Genomic DNA, 18,749 nt, shown 5'->3' with positions numbered 1-18,749 from the left:
GGAATAGGATAGGGTGACTTCTGTTCCTAAAAGTGCTTGGGAACATATTACTATAGCATTAAAGCTCAAGAAAGCATAGAGACTTTAGAACTAAGACTTTTGGGAAGCCGGAACCGCATAATCCAGTTAAAATGATAAAAATATCTATTAAGGATTTAGCTCCACCCGGGTAATTATCCCTTTCCTCCAGTCCCAGGAGCAGCTCTGACCAGATCGGCAGCCTGCTCTGAATCTGCCGATGATGATGGCTTCAAAGGAAACCGCCTTGGTGACGGGATTTAAGTTCTTAACAGTCTCACCCTGCGACTTGGCAGCTGCGGCCAGCGCCACTTGAATTGCCTTCCCGGGTCCCTCAGAGGTGACTGCGGAGGGTGCGGCTCCCGGGGCTGCGTGCCTCCTGATTGGCTGGCGCGGGCCTCGGCCGCCCAATCACACCAGCGTGTCTACCACGCCGCAACGTGCCGCCGCCGCGCATGCCCATTCTGGGACCAGCGCTTGCGCCTCAGCGCCCGGAGAGCCGAGGGCACCGGCTTCTGGGTGGCGGGAGCCACGTCGGGGTGTGCCCGCGTCGACGTCACCGGGCCGCGCTGGAGCCCGGGCAGGCCCAGTGGGAGAGCGACCAGAAAACCAAAGCACTGACCCAACTGTCTGGTTTTCCCCACGTCCCTTACGTGCAAGTTTTCTTGGGTGGACCACTCCCTTTCGTGGTGGAATCCGACCTGGACAATCCGATTTTCCCGAGGGGACCGTTCTTTCTGTGCGTCCAGGGCAGACAGAGCGGGGTGAATGACCCGCGTCTGTAGAAGAAAGTAAACTTTTCTCCCCATGCAGAGTGGGCTTTGAGTCTTCCGGCACCAAACACGGCCCGCTAAGAGCCGCCCTGGAAATGATCCCTCGCAACCGCCCCGTCCTGCCCTCCCGGCGCTGACCATCGGTCGGCGCTGGCATCGCGGAGGTCACTCTCTGCTCCCCAACTAGCTCCCGAGGCGTGCAACTCCGGAGAGGAGCCCGCACCGGACCCCGGCCGGCTCGGCGGCGAGGCAGAGTCTCGTGGTCCCGGCTGACCAACCGGCTCCCCGGCCGCAGCCCGGCCCTGGCGGGTCGCCGCCCCGGCGCGCAGGCCCCGGCCGCGCGCGGCCGCTCGGAAAACGCGGCGGGCGGAACCCGCACGCGGAAGCGCCGGCCGCACTGAGCATGCCCAGTTGCAGGGCCGACCAGAGGAGTTTTCTTTCTTTTTCTTTTCTTTCTTCTTTTCCTTTTTTTAAAATTGTTAAGTAGGAGGCCGTCCCCACACCCCCGCCGCAGCCCCCCAGCACCCCAGGCCTAAGCAGCTGCCATGGCCGAGGTCCCCGGCGCGGCGCTGTCCCAGGCGGGTTGGTAAGTGTGAGTCCCGCCGGCCGCGGGCGCGGAGCGGGGCCCCCGGGCGGGTCGGGGCTGGGGGCGGCGGGGTGCGCGGTGGGGGAGGCGGAGGCCGCCGCCCGCCCCCCGGCCTCTCCCGGGGATCCTCCGGGCCGGCCCCGCCCCCGACGCCACGCGGAGCCGACCCGGTCCCCCTGCTCCGCTCGGGGCGGCGGCGCGGCCTGGGCCCGGGGCGGCGGGCGGCGGGCGGGGGAGCGGGGCGCGGGCGGCGGCCAGGCCGCGGGGAGCACCTGCAGCGCCTCGCGCCTGTCCCGGGGCGCAGGGCGGGGGCCGGGGGGCGGGGGAGCCGGGGAGCCGGGGGCGGCGGCGGGAAGTTGCGGGCAGAGGGCCCGAAGCCCCTGCTTCCTCCTCCTTCCCAAGCGCGGAGCCCCCGTCACACCCGCAACTTCCAAAGCCGAAAAGCACCGCGTGGTCCCTGCCTGCGGGCGCCCCCGTACAACTTTCTTTTTTTTTGAAGGGATGGAGGTGTTCTGATATTCATGCTAAGATTTTTAGGATCCGAAACCAGTAACATGTTATACTATGAAAGTAAGCAGCTTCTGGAACTGTGGCCATTATAGCTGTGAACAGAGAGTTACGTTCAGCAAAGCGTTCCCGGGCCGGCACAGGCACAGAGTGAGGGGAGGGCGGGAAGGAAGGTGGAGGAGACTTGCCCCCCTGCTCCCTAGAAGTTCACAGTCTTCCCGGAAAGAGGAGAGGGAGGCGTTAAAAAGGACGAGCACAAAACCGGGAAAGAGTGGTTCATTGTGTCAGGGAGCAGGCAGATGTACCGTGGATTTGGAGATGGGCAAGGAGAGTTTGTTTCCTAGAGAAGTGGCCTTTGAAAGAGGGTGGGGGGAAGGCTTTTTCGGACACAGAGACGCCGGAGAGGAGGCACAGAAGGAAGAGAGTGCTTTTGGGTGTGCAGATCCGTCTGCGACCTTGGACATAGAGGGATGTCCAGGGAGGATTCAGACCAGAAAGTTGGGAGCCGGGCTGTGGAGGCTACAAGTTGAGTGGAAGATGTGGATTTGATATGGTGAATGACGTTTTTGGTTTGGAGTAACATAACAACCTGTTTTGAAGAAGTTGCTCCTGGCTGTACAGCCACCCCCGTCTTACGGGTGGAGGCTGAGGCACAGAACTGTTAAGTAACTTTCCAAATGTGACCAGGCTAGGCAGCGGTAGAGGTGAGTGGTGATTGTAGAAGGGCCACTTCCAGATATGGTGCATTTAACTATTATGCGTGATTGTCCCTACGGTTTTTGTGTAGAGCAACCATTAGCATAACAAACTCATCTCATTTAGTTTAATGTTTGTTCTTTGAAGTGAAATCTCTTCCTTCAGTTCCTTTAACCGACAGTGTTGTCTTGGATAATCTTGGATCATACTTCCATTTGAGTTCCCCTTTTTCCGCGTAGATTGAGCCTTAATTCTTCAAACTAGTTTTATGATTTAATGACAAACTTGGTCTTCTACTGCTTTCCAGCGTGACCTCACCTCCTTTTTGGTTCCACACACATACTAGTCTTCTTAAGACTGGGGAACTACATCTTGTTTTTCTGTGTATCTGTAGTGCCAGAGAGCCAGCACATTACATTTTGGGTTCTCAAAGTCTGATACAATTGACCTTGGAATGCCCCTGCCAATTTCCTAACCAAGTTCCTCCATTTGTTACTTTGTTATAAAATCCCCAGCAATGTTGTAGTGTAGCATGTACCACTTTGTATTACAAATTATCTGTTTACATGTTTTACTTCCTCCAAATTGTGTTGCTTTTGACTTTGACTCATAAAAAGGAGTAATATGTGGTCTGATAAAATTACTTACTTTTCTAGGAGTTGGGAGTATCGTAATTTCTGATAGGTCTTTTAAAAAAACTTATTGACGAGAGAGACGGAGAAAGAGAAAGAAACAGAAACATTGATTTGTTGTTTCACTTATTTATGCATTCATTGGTTGATTCTTGTATGTACCTTGACCATGGATTGAACCTGCAACCTTGGCTTATGGGAATGACACTAATTGAGCTTCCAGGCCAGGGCCTTTGATGGGTCTTGAACACACCAAACTTGTTCCAAAGAAGATTAGGACCTCCTAAGCTTTCAGTGTCCTGTGTTGTAGAATTGATATTTCAATAGAGACTTATTATGGTAAGATTCAGCATCTCAAAGGGTTAGGCAGAGAAGAGCACTGGAAGGAGGATTTCTGACCATAGGCAGCTTTGACCAACTAATTTCCAGTTCTGACATGCTGAGTTTCATCTAACTCTTGGAATGCTCTGTTATTGTCACTCACAAATCATTTTTCTTTGTACTCAGCCTATTCATTTAAGTACTTACAGGACCTGAAAAGAAATTGATGCTAAAACACCTAAATTGATGCTAAAACACCTAAACTATTATTAAATCTGTTTTTATCATTTTCACTTAAAATAGTAGTTTAAGGAATTATGGTGAGAGAGAAGCATCAATCAGCTGCCTCCTGCACACCTCCTCTTGGGGATGTGCCTGCAACCAAGGTACATGCCCTTGCTGGAATCGAACCTGGGACTTTCAGTCTGCAGACTGACGCTCTATCCACTGAGCCAAACTGGTTAGGGCTATTTCTTGTTTCTTTAATGGGCATTTGTAACTTTCTCCTTGGTTTTTATTATTTGTGAAATTATAATGTTCAATAACAATAAGACTTCTTGACCTTTTGTCTCAAAATGTGTTTATATATAGTGCCTGGTTGCTTCTATAGATATTGTAAACTGCTAAAAATGACTGGATATTCTATTAAACTGTGCAAGTTTTCAGGTTTTAAGGTGCTGTTTGCAGTGATTTTTTTGTTGAATAACCTATAAATCTAGTTTCAACTGCCTGTACACTTCACTGCCTCCAGCATAAAAGGGGTATAAAAAGAAACTTGCTACCTCAGCAAGTTGAGATAATTTTCTCCTCTCACACAGTAGCATTTGCTAAATCAAGTAAAAATTGCATAGTAACGTTTCAAGAATCAAAAATACAATTAAATTACTTTTTGGCTTATGTTTTCTCCCCCCCCCCCCCCCCCCTCTCTCTCTTTACTTATCATGTTATAGTTAAGTTTCATCTCTCTAGAAATTCTGACTTTTTGAAAGGTGTAGGATATGGAAGTTGCTGAAGAACACTTTACCTCCAAATAATTTTTAGAAAAAGCACATTGCATTCCCAGCAATACAGATATTTTTATGTGAAATTGAGAAACATTTGTGAAATCATAGAATGACAAAACAAAACAAAACTAAAAACAGAGAATGTGGTAATGTGGTGGGGGTAAAAATGTGTTATGATAATGTAAAGTATTGACGAGGGTGTCAAATCAAAGATAATGGTGGCAGAAAAGAAGCACATTGGTAATGTGGAGAATCAGAAAGAACCACCTTGTTCTACAGGGCTGGACAGAGCCTCTGTGAACCTTAGTAGTGTACAAGTAACTGTAACATCTGCTCAGTGGGTCTGAGTCTGTGCACATGTGAGTGCTTCTCACACATATTACGGTTGTACAGCCTTTAAAGTAGAGATAAATAGCTATCTTTCATCTCTCATCTTGTTGGGTGCATCATATTACCCAAGAAGACATCTTGTGACAGGTGATTTCTTTAATATAGTGTTACTGAAAGTATAATAATCTGCAACAGTAGTCAGTTATAATGCAGTATTGTCTGTATTGAAATGCACATAGTAAATACATATTCCTCTTATGCATAAAGCACTCTGGTTTTTGTTGGGATGGTGTACAAGACAGGCAGAATTTAAACATGTTATACACTGATATTTTTCTTACGGCGTGTCGGTGAAATTAGTTAACTCACTCTTAGGAAGTTTGGAAGGTTTTCTAGAACTAATGTAAAAACAGAGTATGGTGAATATACCATCTGATAATAGGGTATGTTGTCTTTGTCTTGGGAAAACACAGTAGATTCATTAATGTACTTATTCAACAAATAATTATTGAACATTTTGTTGTGGCAGGCTGTTTCTACAGTACAGTAGGATGTAGTTTTATGGGGAAGAAGGAGAAAGGACATTGTTTTCTAAGAAATTATAAAAAGGGAAATTTATTAACTGGTGAATATAATAGAATCAGAGGTATGGAAGGGGAGTGGACTGATGAGGATTCTCGGGGAAAAGGAGAGTGGGGGGTTCGGGAAGAGACTGAACATAAACTGTGCACCTATGGATGAGGACAATGTGGGGTGGGGAAAAGGCAGAGGGTGGGGTGGGAACCTGGTGGAGGGGAGCAATGGAGAGGAAAAAATGAGGAACATTTGTAATAAGAACAATAAAGATTTATTTAAAAAAATTAAAAAGGAAATTTGATGTCTTCACGGTGGTCAGAGAATGTTCCCTGAGAGAGATATGGAAGATGAGTGGAAATTAACCTAAGTTAGGGGAAAGCCAAGTTCATGCAAAGGGGGGTCCAAGATCTGAAGGTCCAGGTTGGAAGGAGGTCAGTATAGAAAAGGAGTATAATGAGATGGGGAGTATAAAAGGAGTATAATGAGATCCCAGGATTCTCAGGAGCTAGATCATGTAGCTCAAGCATCAGAGACCATGGTAAGTTTTGTTTTTGTTCTGGAGGCAATGTAGAAGTTAGTTGAAAAGTTTTATCAGGGGAGGATTGAAGTACAGATGACATCACGGTTAAGTTTTGAAATAACTTCATATTGAAGAAAAAGGATTGGAGGTGAGCAGGAGAAGATGGATGGAGTGGATGATGGTTGCAATGGAGAGCATAAGGTTGAGTTGAGATATTTAGGAGGTAAATGGACAGAACTTTTTGCTGGATAGGATATGGAAATGAGAGAAAAGGAAGTGTCAAGGGGTTGATTTCTAGGTTTTTGGCTTGTATATATGAATTGGTTAAATGGAGATTTAGAAGAGGGCTTCATTTTTGAGGGAGGGATCATGAATTGAAGGTGGGCATTATTTGAGAATGAGATGCCTTTGAGTCATCTAAAATAAGATGCCAGTTAGGCATTGGGAAATACTAATCTTACACTCAGAAGAGAAGCCTGGAGATAGGAATTCAGAGTCATTTGAGTATAGCTGGTGATTGAAGCAGTGCATGGATGAGGTCAGTTAAGGCTGTACTGTCCAATTTGATAGACATTAGTCACATGTGGCTACTGAACATGTAAAGTGTGTCTAGTCCAAATTTAGATGTGCCATAAATGTAAAATACACACTAAGTTTGGAAGACTTAGTACAAAAATGAAATGTAAATAGCTCTCATTAATTTTTAAATTGTTACATATTGAAATAATGTTTTCAATATATGTAGTAAAATATATTAATTATTAAGTTAGTTTTATCTATTTCTCTTTACTTTTTAAAATGTGACTACTAGAAAATTTTATATTACATATGTGGCTTGCATTGTATTTTTGTTAGACAACACTGATCTATGATCCAAAGAGTAAGCTTTGAGTAAAAATAAGCTAGATTCAAGCACTAAGGAATTTCAGCATTTTTAAATGGAGAATTAGCCTTTAATGAGCTAACCCCCCCAGGGGTGCAGAGGGGGTGGGGAAGAGCATTAGAATGCTTTATGACAAACATAAATTTTTTTTGTAAAAAGAGAAAATGGACGGGATTATTTGATTGGGTCAGTATTATTGACTTGCTGATATTCGAGATTCAGAGCAGTTTTTAAAACATTATTTATAAATTTAGATATCTTAAGATCCATTGTTTTAATTCCTCCCAAATCCCTCAAACTCCTTGAAATATAAATCCCAGTAGCAGCTTTTCAGAAGACACTGTCATGGACATAAAGTGAAGATGTTAAGAAAAATTTATTGTTAAATTCTAAGCAGGACTTTGCAAAGTTTGAAAATTAATAAAGGTAGATTTTTGTAAAATAACTAACATGAAACATTAAAGGAAGTATGAATGGAAAACATGCTCTGGATTAAAGACATAAATGTTAGACTCAAAACATAAAAATCCTAGAAGGAAACACTGGCAGTAAAATCTCAGACATTTCTCTTAGCAATATTTTTTCTGATATAGTTCCTTGGCAAGGGAAACAAACAAACAAGTATAAACAGATGGAACAATATCAAACTAAAAAGTTTTTGCACAGCAAAGTAAACCATTAACAAAATGAAAAGACAACCCACTGAATGGAAGAAAACATTTGCTGATGATACATCTGATAAGGGGTTGGTTAATATCTAAAATTTATAAAGAACTTACAAAACTCAACATCAAAAAACAACCAATCTAATTAAAAAATGGACAAAGGACCTGAATAGTCACTTCTCCAAAGAGGTCATACAAATGGCCAATAGACATGAAAAAATCATCAGAGAAATGCAAATTAATGAGATATTACCTCACATCTGTCAGAATGGCTATCATCAAATCAACAGACAACAAGTGCTAGTGAGGATGTGGAGAAAAGAGAACCCTTGTGCACTGTTGGTGGGATGCAGACTGATGCAGCCATTATGGAAAGTAGTATGGAGTTAGTTAAAAATAAAAATAAAAAACATCCTCATGACCCAGCAATTCCACTTCTGGGAGTTTATCCAAAGAAACCCAAAACACTAATTTGAAGGAATATATGCACCACTATGTTCATTGCAGTATTATTTACAACTAGAGGCCTGGTTCACGAAATTTGTGTATGGGGGAGGGGCCTAAATTGGCAGTCGTACATCCTTTTCACAATCCAGGCCTGCTGATCACCCCCTAATCATTCCCCTGCCAGCCTGATTGATGCCTGACTGCTCCCCTGCTAGCCTGTTTGCTCCTAACTGCCCTCCCCTGCAGGCCTGGTCACCCCTAACTGCCCTTCCCTGCAGGCCTGGTCACCCCTAACTGCCCTTCCCTGCAGGTCTGGTCATCCCTAACTGCCCTCCCCTGTAGGCCTGGTTCCCCCTGCAGGCCTGGGTCCCCTCAACTGCCCTTCTCTGCAGGCCTGGTCACCCCTAACTGCCCTCCCCTGCAGGCTTAATTGCCTCCAACTGCCCTCCCTTGCAAGCTTGGACTCTCCCAAGGGGGGAGGGAAGGGGGAGGAAGAAAGGATAGACTTGCTAAGTAAAGCCATTCTTTTATAATGTATTTTGAACTTGATTCAGTTTAAGTTTTGTTTTGAGAGAGAAATAGGGATGAATGTAAGTTTAAGAGTCCAAAATGTTGATAGATACTTAAGATAAAATTAATGAAATAATTCTTTTGCCACAAATATACAGGCAGTCCTCAGGTTACATCGGACTCGATGTACATCGTTTTGTGGTTACATTGCCATCTTCCATTTATTTATATAAAAGAAAGGTCTGTCATTTTGACATATGTACATATGTGCTTTATGTTTTTTTATTAGTTATTTACCATAAGTAAAGGTCAGGTATTGTTATCTTTCTTTTACATTTAAAAAAATATATTTTATTGACTTTTTACAGAGAGGAAGGGAGAGGGATAGAAAGTTAGAAACATGGATGAGACAGAACCATGGATCAGCAACCAAGGTACATGCCTTTGATCAGAATCGAACCTGGGGACCTTTCAGTCCGCAGGCTGATGCTATCCACTGAGCCAAACCAATTTTGGCTTTTACATTTTTTTTACTGTTTCTCTTCATTACTGCTGTGTATGTGCTCCATGTGAGTGACATAGGTGCTTATGTAGGTGGGTTTCAGCTTATGGCGAAAATCTCAGAAAATTGCCTTACACGCCATAGGAACGGATTTCCGATGTATCCTGAGGACTTACTCGAGGACCTTCTGTATTCTAACTTTGGATCCAGAGAAATAAATGAATATGTGGCTTTTCTAGTTAGTCAAAATAGTTTGATTGATGTCTTATTGTGTAAGGCAAAGATCAAATCTTTCCATATTTTTTATAGTATTCCTTGCATTTAGCACAGTGGTCGGCAAACGACGGCTCACAAGCCACATGTGGCTCTTTGGCCCCTTGAGAGTGGCTTTTCCATAAATTACCACATACCCTAATTAAATTAATAACAATGTACCTATCTATATAGTTTAAGTTTAAAAAATTTGGCTTTCAAAAGAAATTTCAGTTGTATGGTTGCTATTTGGCTCTTTTGACTAATGAGTTTGCCCACCACTGATTTAGCAGGATGCAAGATACACAGTAGACACTTAAATAATTGAAGAATGAATATTAATGACATCTTAATTAGTGTCAGTATCTTTCATTATATTATTTAAATATTCTCAAGGAACATGAAACTTGTTTAAGCTTTTTATTTCTGAAATTAATGTTGTCAAGTTAAAAAACACTTTTTTATATAAAAAAAAATAATCTTCGCCCTGGTTGGGTATCTCATTTGGTTAGAGCGGTGTCTCCATATGCTAAGGTTGCAGGTTCCATCCCAGGCAGGGCACATATAAAAATTAGCCAATGAATGTATAAGTAAGTGGAACAACAAATTTATGTTTCTCTTTCTTCCTCCTTCACTCCTTCTCTCTTTCTAAAAAAAAAAATAGCTAAATAAAAATGTAATCTCTACAGAAATGTCAGAAATAACCTGTCAAACAAAGCTTCTCTATTTACTGACATTAACTTCTAACAGAATACAAACACGTGCTCACGAGTATATGTATTTAGTTAGATGTTAAATTGAAATATAGTGGTAACGTTTTATATGCTTGGAACATTGCTTCTATAGGGAGATCTAAAGAACATAGTCCATTTTCCCTGTCATAAAACACCCAGAATGGTGGTGAATTTTGCTTTGTGCTGTCATTTAGAGACCCAGGCTCCTTCCATCTTACTGTCTTGTCCCATAATCCCTGCTACTCCAAGTGTGGACCTTAGACCAGCAGCATTAGCATCCTGATAGTTTGTTAGTAAAATAGAATCTTAATCTCCACCATAGGTCTACTAAATCAGCATCTGCATTTTAACAAGATTCTCCCTGAGATTCCTTTCCAAATTAAAGTTCCCGAAGTACTTCTTTGGGGCATTGTCATTGTCTTCACAGTTATAGTAGAGGAGCTGCCACATCTGAGTTCAGCTAGTAGACAAGGGAAGGATAGCAGAGCCACACAGTCCATTTCCTTATAGAAGAGGTACACACATCATATCCTTGGTTTCTAAGAACTTAGTCTCACATATACTTGAAAGGGATACTGAGAAATGTGTTCTACCACAGTGATTCTCAGTGTCAGTTTTTAATTTCTAATTTTGAAAAAATTTTGTAAACTATAAAATCTTGCAGTAATGTCAGATTGCTGTAGACATTTTTCAATGCTTACCTCAGTTCTGTGCTTATCAGATAATGGAGCATTCACAAAGAGTTTTAGAATTGGCAGTGATCCATGGACCATGCTATCTGGACACATTTTAAAATTTTCACTCAGTGATATTGTTTAAATTACGGTAAAGTTGCACGAATTGGTATGTCTGAATAAGGTACTTTTCTTTGCCTTTAATGCTTTTTTATATAATCTTTTATATGCCAGGGCCACGAGCACATTTAACTGCTTACTGCTTCAGTTTGCTCATTTGTTAAATGGTGCCAATTGTAACACCTAACCCATGTTATAATTATGAAGATTAATGAGCTAATACACACAAAGTGCTTAGAACACTGCTTGCCATCTGTTGAGCGCCTCGTAAATATTTGCAGTTCTAACTATTGTATGTTAAGCCTGGATTCTCATAATTTATTGTTGCCAGTAAATATATTCATGTGATTTGCAAATATGTGAATTTCTGGTATATCACTTTTGAAAGAGTTGGTGTTATTTGCTCTATTTTTGAATACCTTATATTGTCTCTAAAGGAGTTACTTTAATAAAGACAAAACCTTTATATCATATACATTTTTATATCTTGCCATCTGATAATCTTATTTCTCAAATGAAAGATAAAGTGGTGCATATAAGACATTTATTTCATATAATATTATTTCAATTGTACAAGAGGAATAGGAAGACATTTGAGAGAGGAAACTGTCACTATTCAATTTCTTATTATGAACGTGAATTTATTAAGTCTCAGAAGCAGAAGGCAGGTAATTTCACATTATTGTTGAAATGTTGCATCCTAACTAATAAAGAGGAAATATGCACATTGACCATCATGCCATAACAGCATGGCTGCGCCCACAGTGGAGGCAGGGATTGCGTAACACAAGATAGCTGTGCCCACAGCAGAGGCCAAGTTCCCATAATGAGCCTTAATGAGCAATCAGCAGGGACCTGGCACTAAGCTGGGGCAGGGGAACCTGAAGCTTCGTACCTCCCCGCCTGGTGGGGCTTGATGGAGGACCTCAAGTGGGGGGACTTGAGACTGTGCCTTCTGCTATGCAGGGCTTGACGGGGGTGGGGCCAGCCGGGTCCGGATCTTGCCCAATGGGGGGTGGGGCCAGCTGGATCTGGGTCTCTCATGATTCTGAGGTGCAGGTGGGCGGGCAGGGACTTCACTCTGGGTCCCATGGTGGGCCCCAGACTCTGACAGAAGGGAGATTTTGTATACATTTTACTAATTTTTTTTATTTTATCTCTTGACACTTATAGAGAAAGGGCAAATAGCAATATTAAAATATTTCCTCTAATTATTTCCCTTTTAATGTGCACCAATTTCGTGCACCAGGCCATTATTTGTTAATACGTAATTGCCTTTTATTTTTGTAAATAATTATTTCACTTAAATAGTAATAGATAATCCTCCTCAAATATTAAATGTTTGGAGCCAATTATGTAATAGGTAAATTTATGGGACAGTATGAAAATTTTAAAAGATTTTAAAATTGATTTTAGAGAGTCGGTGGAGAAAGGGGTTCAAGCCTGCAACCTGCCCTGACCAGTAATCGAACCAGCAGGCTTTTGGGGTATGGGATGATGCCCAACCAACTGAGCCACATCAGCAAGGATGGCACAAAATAACTTTTTAAAAAATATATTTTTATTGATTTCAGAGAGGAAGCCAGAGAGAGACACAGAGAGAAACATCAATGATGAGAAAGAATCATTGATATCTTGCATGCCCCCCACTGGGGATCTAGCCCACTCCCCTGGCATGTGCCCTGACCTGGGATTGAACCACAACCTCCTGGCTCATAGGTCGACTCTCAATCACTGAGCCACACCAGCTGGGCTGTTCCTTGTTTTTGTAAATAAAGTTTTATGGGACTTTGGGCAGATCATGCTTTTGTACTCGAGGACAGAGTTGAGTAGTTGTGACAAATCCTATGGAAGGAAAAACCCCCAGTTATTACTATCTGGTCCTTTACAGAAAAAGTTTGCTGATTTCTGCTCTAAGTATAATAATTAGTGAAATATATCTATCACTTAGAAAAAAAATGATTGGAATAAGTACTATATACTACTTTTCCAATATTTGTCAAAAATAACTTCCCCAAACCACCTTAATCCTTGTTCTCATTCTTATTCATAATGACTGGTATGAATGGAGCTGCCTCACAGATCAGTAAATCTTAACTATTTGATAGGAATGTGCTTGCAATGGGGCTTCCTATCAAATATAGAGTTGTCAGGTGTTTTTGAAATGGTCTACTGATTTTAATAGAACTTTCCCATTATGTCTGAGAGCAGATAGAAATCCTTCATTGATTTCAATTGGGAATTTCTATCACACTTGGGCAACTTTTGCATTTTATCGAAAAACTAGACTACAGATAGTTTTTATCAAATCAGTACTGCTTAAAGGAAGGAAGCAAAGTGGATGTGAGGTTGAAAAACCTATTAAAGTCATATCAAACCTTAGTAAAAGATAGAAGTTTGTTTTTAGATAACAAAATACATTTGATAGCTAATCAGACTTTAATTAGCCCAATTTATTGGTAACAGCTGATTATTTTAGATTAAAAATTGAACTTATGGAAAAATATAACCATGTCTCAAAGATTGGTGAAATTTAAGAGTGTTCAGAGGAGTAGACTTTAAGGGTTTAATAAAACCCAGTTTTTCAATATGTATTGTCCTGCTCATTCATATTTTTCCTTTTTGGAAGTGTGTCCTCAAATTTGTAGAATGACCAGTCTTACCATGTGGAGAATCATAATCACTGTGACCCAATGCATACTTCTCACTTGTGACATTCTGATTATAGAAATTGCATTACTGTTTTATCAGAACTTTTACACTTCTTCTACCCACTTTTGTGTACTGGGATTATAACTACCATAGAGATAACAAACAAACATGCTATTTAACTAATGTAACCCAAAATAGGCAAATGCCACCATTGAGAAAAATCAGGCCCTGAATTTTATCTAAATTAAACCAACCAATGCAATCTTTATAGCTCATCCACATACTTAAATAACATATTAATTTTCAAGAATACATTCATTTTTTAAAAATATATTTTATTGATTTTTTACAGAGAGGAAGGGAGAGAGATAGAGAGTTAGAAACATCGATGAGAGAGAGTCATCGATCAGCTGCCTCTTCCACACCCCCTACCGGGGATGTGCCCTCAGCCAATGTATATGCCCCTGACCGGAATCGAACCTGGGACCTTTCAGTCTGCAGACCGATGCTCTACCACTGAGCCAAACCGGTTTCGGCATACATTCATTTTTCTGTGAAAGTTATGATTTATCCTATATATGAAAGTGTGAGATGTAAGCAAATAAAACTGCTTTCTTTTCCCAAAAGGCTAAACTTTGTATGGATGACTTGATGGACCTGCCCCTGCAAACCCCACTTCCCACCCCCTTCCCCTGACCCAGATTCAGAGATCCATTGAGAGACTTAAATTAGGGACATGAAATTATCACATTTGCTGAATTTACAAAAATGACTGGCTTTTATTTCAAAGATAGCTTAAAAGATCAATACGCAGGCAAGGACAATTAAAAAAAAAAATTCTTTAGAGACAAACTTAATATATAAGGTGGATTTTTTTTTTTTTAAGGCAAATTAAAGAAATGGGTAACTTTGGTTCAATCTTTGTGTCCTTGACTTGGCTCACCCTTAACCCCATTTAAAACTAAAATCAGTTAATACTTTTGAATCTTAGTGCTGATGGTTTCTAGAGCATGTGCTGGGGGAGAGAACAGGCTGGGGGAGGTCAATGTGGGGAAAAGGAGACATATGTAATACTTGTAACAAAAAGAATTAAAAATAAAATTCATAAGTTTGTTGGATACCTCAAAGATTGTGCTTTGTAGGTTGATGAAATAAATGGTTACTTAAAATTTAACATGGTGTGATAACAAAAGATAGCAAAAATGACCTACTTTATTTCACCGACTCCCTTCAATAAATAAGGTCTCTCTAAGTGTAAGAAATTTTAAAGTAAGATGAGAAGTTCTCATAATATAGTTTTAAATCCAGATTTCTAAAGAGTAGGAGGGACACTATTATTTTTAATGAACTTTTAAGAACATGTTGACTAAAAAGCAATTATTACACCAGATCGAATACTCTCACTGTTCCCCTGATTGAGTTGATATGATCAAGTACAAATTTAAGTCTTATTTTAGTGCTGTTTCCAAGTCAGGAATTCACTGCCATACAAACATATAAATACAGGGTCCAGTGGCATAGCTTCCCCCTTCACCAGACTGGCCTCCCAGGTGTGCCTATCCCTCCACTGTGTGGCCTGTGTACACCCTCCTGTTGTAGTTGAGCCTTGATTGCTTGTTGGCACGGTGATGGGAGGGATTTATCCTGAGACTGATTAGCTGCAAGGACTGGCTGTGGTTACTGTGGAGGATCAGCTGTGCAGGGGCCCATAGCACAGAACAGGACTTATTTCAGTGAGGCTTTGGTGTTTGCTGAGTCCACCCCTTGAGTGTGTTGCTTATGGAGGTTGAGTGTGTTGCTTATGGAGGTTGTTGGGTGGTGCTTATATGTGGTCTGATGCAGTCCATCAGTTGTACTGGCTCTGGGATCTTCTAGAAGGTTCAGGTCAAGTTCTGCTGCTGCCTGTGTTCTGCTTGGAGCCACCCGGCATGAGCTACAATGCAATTTTCAGATGGCTGTTACTCTATTGGACTTTGAAGAGACCAGGAAAGGCCAAGCTGTGAACCAAGGCCAGCTGCTGCTAGTGCCAGGCCTGGGGCTACCTTAGCAAGAGTTATGGGGCATGCCAAAACCAGATGGTGCTTGTTTGAGAGATTTTAGCAAAGTCTGAAGCATGAGCCAAGACAGACCATTTTTATGGAAAAGCCACTGGAAACAACTTGTCTGGTCCTGAAAGTTGGTGGGGCAGGATCTCAGGAAATCACTAGGGCCTGGTGAACAGTGTTAGCCACATTGATGGAGACTCGGATATGGCTCCCTCCTGCCAACTCTGTGGGAAAAGGACTTAGAAAAGGAACAATGGTCTCTACCAGCACTTTTCTCCAGCTCTTGCCTGATACTAAATAATTCAGTTCTCTACTGTATGTCTCTGGTGCCATTTTAACTGCTTTTCCAGTGTTGGAGCTCAGACAAGAGTGTGTCCAAGTAAGTCTTTGCTTGGACCTTTTAAGAGGAACTCCTGGGACTCCAGCAGCCCTCTGTCTCACTCAGCCGCAATCCCCACTGGATTTTATGCCAGTATTATAGAGACTTCTCTTCCTGGCGCTAGAACCCTGGGTTGGAGGACCTTGCTCCTCAGGGGAATCTCTGCAACAGAGATATCCCTCTTTTTTTTTTTTTTTTTTAATATATTTTATTGATTTTTACAGAGAGAAGGGAGAGAGATAGAGAGCTAGAAATGTCGATGAGAGAGAAACATCGACCAGCTGCCTCTTGCACACCCCCTACCGGGGATTGCCTGCAACCAATGTACATGTCCTTGACCGGAATCGAACCTGGGACCTTTCAGTCCGCAGACCGACACTCTACCACTGGGCCAAACCGGCTTTGGTGAGATATCCCTCTTGATTTTTATCCACCACACATGAGTATGGGACCAGTGTGTTCCTCGTCTCTATTCCTCCTACCAGACTCGTGGATTCTTCTTTATATTCTTAGTTTGAGAACTTCTGTTCAGCTAGACTTCAGGAAATTCTGAATGATGGTTGTTCTGTATTTTAGATGTGGTTGTGGGAAGATAGTACCACGCTTATCTATGCTGCCATCTTGACCTAAAGTCTCCTGCTTATTATTTTAAAATATAGCCATCTCCTGTCATCGGAAGTCTTCTCTGATGGGAATTATTCTCTCTTTGAGCTCCTCTAACATTCTAACTCTAGCTCATTGTTCTATAATTATTTATATGTCTCCCTCCTTAACTCACCAAAGCTTCACTGGTACTGAACATGTTTGAGGATAATGACCATATTTTTTTCATCTTGAATTTCCAAGATAGCACAATGTGTGTCACAGAATAGGAACTCAAGAATGCTTACTGAATAAAGTGGATGGCTTTTTTTTTTTAAATTGTGGCAAAATTGACATACATTAAAATGTGCAGCTCTTAAATTTTAGTACACTTGGCTTTGGTAGTTGTATACACTTATGTAACCACCATCTCAACAAGATGCAAGTTGTTTTTATCACCTAAGAAAGTTTTCTCAGGCTCTGTCATTTCCACTGGCCCATTCCCTCAGGTCATCTTTTTCTATTGATAACATCAGTAATTTTTCCTATAATTGGACATTGTAAAAATTGAATCACTTTTTGTCCGACTGGTTTTAAAGTTTAACATGGTTTTGAAATTCTTATATATTCTTGCCTGTATCAATGGTTCATTTTTTAATATTATATTTTTTATTGATTTTAGAAGAAGGGAGGAGAGATAGAAATATCACCGATTGGCTGCCTCCTGCATGCCCTTACTAGGGATTGCCCTGACTTAGAATCGAACTATGGTTTTCTGGTTCATGGGCCGATGCTCAACCACTAAGCAACACCGGCTGGGCAGTAATTCTTTTTTTTCCTTCTTTTTGTCAAAATATGTTTTTATTGATTTCAGAGAGGAAGGGAGAAGGTGAGAGAGAAAGATAGAAACATCATTGATGAGAGAGCATCATTGATCGGCTATCTCCTGCATGCCCCTACTGAGCCCACAACCTAGGCATGTGCCCTTTACCGGAATTGAACCCAGGACCTTTCAAACCATAGGCCAATGTTTTATCCACTGAGCCAAAGTAGCTAGAGCAGTAATTAATGTTTTAACATTTTATTTAAATTTGTTATTGTCTAAAGTATTACATAAGTCTCCTTTTCCCCCTTTGACCTCTGCCCAGCTGCTCCCACCCCCAGCACATGCCCTCACCACCCTAATGCCTGTGTCCATTGGTTATGCTCATATGCACGCATACAAATCCTTTGGTTGATCTCTTATCCTCCTCATGCCTTCTCTCTTAGGTTGCATAGTCTGTTTGATTTCTTCTTTTTCAGCAGTCCCTTTAGCATTTCTTGCATTGCTGGCTTGGTGCTAATAAACTCCCTTAGCCCTTTTTTTGTCTGTGATGCTCCTGATTACCCCTTCAATTTTGAATGATAGCCTAGCTGGGTATAGTATTCTTGGATTTAGTCCCTTGCTTTGTATCACTTTGTGTATTTCATTTCATTCCCTTCTGTCCTGATGCATTTCTGTTGAGAAATCAGTTGATAGTCTAATGGGAGATCCCTTGTAGGTAACTTTCTATTTCTGGAAGCCTTTAAGATTCACACCACAGACAACACAGCGAATTTATTTATTTCCAAAGAGGTGTTTAAGGTCAAAGAAGTTTTGGGTGTGCCCAGTTCCTATTCATTCCCTCATTTCTGGGATTTAACATATCAAGTCCTGGGTAAGTCAAGGTCCTATTTGTTCCTCATTCCAAGCACATGGATAAAGATAAAAAATCAGTACTGATAACAGTCTCCCGACACTTTGGGGAAACATGTTGCCCAGGCATGGCTCTGCCTACACCTTGAATTCAGCTGATGATAATTAAAGGTCATCCATGTGCATTCCCAGGGGTCCCTCTACTAGATACCATAAAATAACAATAAAAAAATAAAACTAGAATGAAGAAATAATGAGAAAAAATAAAAACATGAAAATTATTTCTAAAATAAAAGATAAAAATAAGTAAATAAAGTAAAATAAAAAGTGAAGTGCTCTACATTTCAGCTGAACTTTAATTCCCCATGGGAGCTGGTTTAAGATCCCACTCTTGCCGAAACCGGTTTGGCTCAGTGGATGGAGCGTCAGCCTGCAGACTGAAGGGTCCCAGGTTCAATTCCGGTCAAGGGCATGTACCTTGGTTGTGGGCACATCCCCAGTAGGGGGCATGCAAGAGGCAGCTGATCGATGACTCTCTCATCGATGTTTCTCTCTATCCCTCTCTCTTCTTCTCTGTAAAAAGTCAATAAAATATATTAAAAAAAAAAAAGATCCCACTCTCTGACTGCCACTTCTCAGTTTCCTCTTAGGTAGTCAGCACCGCGT

General features: G+C 41.5%; 1 protein-coding gene across 3 annotated transcripts in view; it reads left to right on the top strand.

Moving 5' to 3' along the window:
• Positions 1 to 404: 404 nt before the first annotated feature.
• TDRD3 (tudor domain containing 3) overlaps positions 405 to 18,749 on the top strand; it is a 143,958-nt gene continuing 125,613 nt past the window's right edge. Inside the window, exon 1 of one of the 3 annotated variants that reach the window (XM_084876739.1) lies at positions 405 to 1,377. In XM_084876739.1, the coding sequence (XP_084732865.1) occupies positions 1,337 to 1,377 (41 nt within the window). In that variant the 5' untranslated portion in view covers positions 405 to 1,336. The remainder of the gene's footprint in view (positions 1,378 to 18,749) is intronic. The other 2 variants (XR_014794421.1, XM_084876740.1) reach the window with 2 other exon arrangements.

This window comes from Pipistrellus hanaki, assembly GCF_964339955.1.
Source record: "Pipistrellus hanaki genome assembly, chromosome: 3".
Taxonomy (NCBI): Eukaryota; Metazoa; Chordata; class Mammalia; order Chiroptera; family Vespertilionidae; genus Pipistrellus; species Pipistrellus hanaki.
This window is presented reverse-complemented; position numbering and strand designations above follow the sequence as displayed.